Below are 4568 nucleotides of genomic sequence, written 5' to 3' on the forward strand. Positions count from 1 at the left end.
AACAAAACAATATCTCAGAACAAATACAAGTTTACATATTGGACATATTTACATATCGGAAATAATCCTGGCAACATTTTCTCTAAAATCTTTTTTTTTTTTTTTATTATTATTATCATTTTTTCTTGAAAAAAAAAAAAAATGTTTCCCTCATCTGTATTGAATAGCACTGCTGTAGGCTTTTGGACTGGTCCAGCATTGAGAAATGACACACAACGCATGATGATTTTCAGATTTCCTTTCAGGTCAGGAAAAGAAAAATAAATATATCTAAAGTTAAGTCCCTACATCGGTTACCCTTTAAGGAATTATTATTTTCTTTTCTCCGAATCCAGCGTTTTAATATAATACAATGGATATTTGGGACAAAGGAACACGGTGTGGTTGTGACCAGATTAAAACATCTAAAAACACAGAGGAACAAAGATCGTGTACAGGCGTGATATTCCGACATGGGGCACTGAAGTTACCTGAGTTATTATTACTTTTCGTTTCGTATGTGACCAATCTCTCTGGAAATGTTTGGAATTACGACAGGGGTAGCAGGCAGTAAGCAGTGTGAGCTGACAGCGCTCTGTGGTGACACCCAGGAACCTGTAAACATGGGGTTTATTGTGTTTAAGCCAATGGAGATTAGCGCCACTCACTATTTCATTAACACATAGAAAAAATTGCAATAATAATATCAACGAAAGAATAAGTGCTACATGCAAAACAAAACGATAACTTGAAAACAATCAACCCCCCTCCCCTCAAAAAGAATAAAAAAATAATTAAATTAAATGCGTTTTTAGAATTGCCCTTTTAGCGTCTGGTGCTGTTTGCAAATTTCGACGTGGTCAGCTGCAAAAGCTTTAAATATCTTTTTAAGGCATGCGAGCAGGACTCAGGCGTCCTGTTGCACTGGACTTTTTTTTTCTTTTCTTTTTTATTTTTTCTTCTGAAATGTGTCTGACCTTAATTCTCAGTGTTAATTCTTGGGGTGCCATAATTTCCATCACTTTTCCTCCATCAACTCCCACTTTTGAGCAAAGAAAAAAAAAAAAAAGAAGAAGAAGAAGAAGAAGAAGAAATAAACACATTAGAGGCTGCTCTGATGAGTTACAGTACCTATAGCAAATAATGAGAGAAAATAACAACAGTCTGCAGAAAGAGAGACACTGAAGTTATAAAGTATTTCCAAACCAAAAACATCACACTTAATATAACAAAGAAAGTATACACTAATATTCAGAAATCTGGTTAATCAGTTGAAGCCTGAAAAAGCAAAATGTTCATTCAGTGTAGGCTGCTCGTCTCCAGTGCTGATCGTGTTCAGGCAACCACCTCATTCTGGTGAGCGCCAACAGTTCAGGTTGCACCAGGAGGAGATGGCCTCAGTTGCCACATTTAATTACTCCCCATTTGAAACAGCCATGGGATATCAAATTTACTTTATATGCACGTCTCCTCCATATAATTTTGGTAAATAAAGATCTTTGTTTCACTTTAAATGCGCACAGAATCAGTAATAGCGAATTTTTTTTTTTCTTTTTTTTTCTTGATTTTTTTTTCTTTCTTAACATTTTCCCCCCTCCTGTCATCTTATTTTGTTGGACATGACGATCTCCGAATACTAAGGGCAAAACTCATCTGTTCAACTTTTCCGTGTCTCTTTTCTCTCAGGAAAACAAAAGCCAAACTTAAATACTGTAAACTCCATAGTCCCTTTCCCTTTTCTATCCCCCCGCGGAAATGCTGGGATTGTTCATGAAAGCAGTCACTGCACAGGGCTCTGTAGTGTGCGGTGTAGAGGAGGGGTCTCTGCTTGGGAATATACGTCCTCCATATTCGGGTGAGGGACCCCCACTGGTGTCATTCTTTTCTCTTTTTGTCTTCTGTTACAAAACCAAACGCGGACAACCTCTTTTTCCAACTGCAGAGTGCCGGCTAAAGTGGTAATTTCATGAGCAGACGGCTTTGGGCATTTTAAGAAATGATTTTCCAGCGCCCCTTTCACCCCCACTTCGATGGAGGTCCTCTTCTTTCGTTTCCTGCCCTGCGCAGCAATCTTGTCCAAATTGGTGGGACTGCCTGTGTTTGAGTCTGTCTCCTCCAGCCACTTGTTTAGGAGCGGCTTAAGTTTGCACATGTTCTTGAAGCTGAGCTGCAGCGCCTCAAACCTGCAGATTGTGGTCTGAGAAAAGACGTTTCCATACAGGGTGCCCAAGGCCAAGCCCACGTCCGCCTGCGTAAAGCCCAGTTTGATCCGCCGCTGCTTGAACTGCTTGGCGAACTGCTCCAGGTCGTCGGAGCTGGGCGCGTCCTCGTCCGAGTGGTCCTGGTGGTGGCTGAACGCCTGCTGAGGCGACTCCATCTGGTTGTCGTGGCTGCCCGAATCGTCGTGGAGCGGGTCCCGCATGCCATGGTGCAGGGAGCCGGGCTGGGGGCTCAGCATTGCGTTAAGGTTTGTGTATCCAGGCTGGGAGTAGACCAGCGACTGGTGGCCGTTGGATGCTGGGGACAGCGGGGACAAGTGGTGGGTCGTGGTCGGCGCCCACGAGCCGTGGTGGCTACTCTGCGTCTGTTGGTGCACCAGGTGAGATCTGTGGTGGAAGCCGCTGCTCAGGTCCTCTCGGGTCGCCTGCACGCTGGCTTTGTGCTCCTGCTGTCCGATGTGGGTGCCGCTGGACCAGTCGGTGTTGGAGGTGGGCAGCCACTGGTGGTGCGTCAGGCTCATCGGGTGTCCCGTGTTGGTAGCCGCGAGCCCTTGCAAGTACTCGTGGTGCATCATTTTCTGCACCTCTCTGTAGGTCGTCCCCTGGTGCATCCTATCCGAATCCGGATGCATGAGCGGGTTAGACGGTAAGGAGTTATTCCTCGGAATATACTGAGCTGTTGTCGCCATGGCTCCTACTTCGAAAACTGACGAGCACTTCGGAGGTCTCCAGGCTTTAGAGCCAAAACGCAACAACCTGCTCTGGGAGGTCTTGGGGAAGAGCGAAGACACGCCTCCCTTCCGCGTGTATTGGCTCCTCTCCGATTCAAGCCCACTAGGGACACATTCAATAGGCGCAGGCTTTCAGAGCATGGTACAGCGCATTTTTCGCACAGGATGGATGGAGCTCCGATCTTACATATGTTACAGAAAAACACATGTTCTATTTATTAAATGTCTCTTTGAGTTTTTAACTGTACCGCTCATCTGATCCCGCATACCTGCGCGCAGAAAGCCCCCGCGTCTATGTGTTACAACCTTTTTCTCCACGGAAGGTGAGCGAGGCTGCAGCAGCGGGGTTTGATCAGGTTTCCCTCACTTTGGATCGGTTGTTTTGCAAATAACCACGTGGGGGAGTATGGAGATCTTTTTGAAAGGTCCCCCCCCCCCTCCCTCCAAACACACACACACACACGCACTCACTCACAAACACACACCCGTGCACCTTTATAATAGGTCACTGATGATTATAGCGCTCCTCATTTTAAATAGATTATAAGGCGCGATGCTCCAGCTCTGCAGCCACCCACACGACAAGAGGCGTGTAAATAAGCGCCATGTGATGTGTGTATGAATGCTGCTGTAAATGTGTGACAAATTTGAAAGCATTTGCTCTATTTCAAAGCCTCCGCGCATGTCATTTATTTGTATTGTCTCGGTAATTTTCAATGTTGTATGATCTCATCATCACCACCCACTTAGTTATGATAGGCCAAGATACTCTCTCTCTCTCTCTCTCTCTACTCCACCTCCACACACACACACACACACACGCACGCACGCACAGTGCAGGTGACACATACTGCACACAATTTATACACATCATCTAGTATCTTATTTTGAAATCCTGAACGCAGTAACACAGCCGTTCTGAAAGTTTAGTGCTGATAATAATCATTTCTAATTGATCATCAAACAACCTGATTTTTTTTTATAAAGGCACACTGTAACCTCGCTGCCCTGCTGCTGCTACTTTGCTCTGCATTTCGCCAGTCCTGGATGTTTCGACTGAACACAGTCAAGAAAATAAAACAGGCGATATTCTTGTATCATTTACCTCTCGAAGCATTTTTACTAGGCACCAACTTGGAGAGAGAAACCTTGTGTTTCTTCCTCCTGGCTCCTTCCCTCACTACCTCTCCCGGTTGATCTGATTATTTTTCCCTTCACGTTTTGTCCCAATAGCAAATTACCAATTCTATGAATTGCAAAGCAGCCTCAGAGACGCTGAGGGGTAGAGAGAGGGGGGGAGATGCGAAGATTGAAAGGGATCTTTGCAAACACAATCACGTTCTTAAATGGAAATGCGGGGCTTTAAACAAATCTTACATCTCTCCCGTTCCATTCGCCTAAAACTCTGCAATCAGGCGCATGTTCCACTCCTTCTAAAACAGGAGCTTTTTGGAAGGTTTTTCAGGCGCAACAGTCCCATTTTAATCATTTACCTGAAAGCAATATTTTGCCTTTTTATCTCGGCCGCGTGTTTGTTTGTTGTCACCCTCCCCATGCGACTATTTTCTTTCTATTTACAGGACGACTCAACTCTAGTGCTCATTTTAATCCGGGACTACATGACTAAAAGGTAAGTTGT

The 4568-nt window shown here is 44.7% G+C and overlaps 1 protein-coding gene across 1 annotated transcript; it reads right to left on the reverse strand.

Annotated features, from left to right (window-relative positions):
• Window positions 1-1191: 1191 nt before the first annotated feature.
• On the reverse strand, window positions 1192-2887 carry pou3f1 (POU class 3 homeobox 1). The gene has a single exon (XM_070835664.1). The coding sequence runs from the start codon at window positions 2885-2887 to the stop codon at window positions 1760-1762; it is 1128 nt and encodes a 375-aa protein (XP_070691765.1). The 3' UTR covers window positions 1192-1759.
• Between the last annotated feature and the right edge of the window lie 1681 nt (window positions 2888-4568).

Source organism: Pempheris klunzingeri, chromosome 8 (assembly GCF_042242105.1).
Source record: "Pempheris klunzingeri isolate RE-2024b chromosome 8, fPemKlu1.hap1, whole genome shotgun sequence".
In the NCBI taxonomy this organism is placed as follows: Eukaryota; Metazoa; Chordata; class Actinopteri; order Acropomatiformes; family Pempheridae; genus Pempheris; species Pempheris klunzingeri.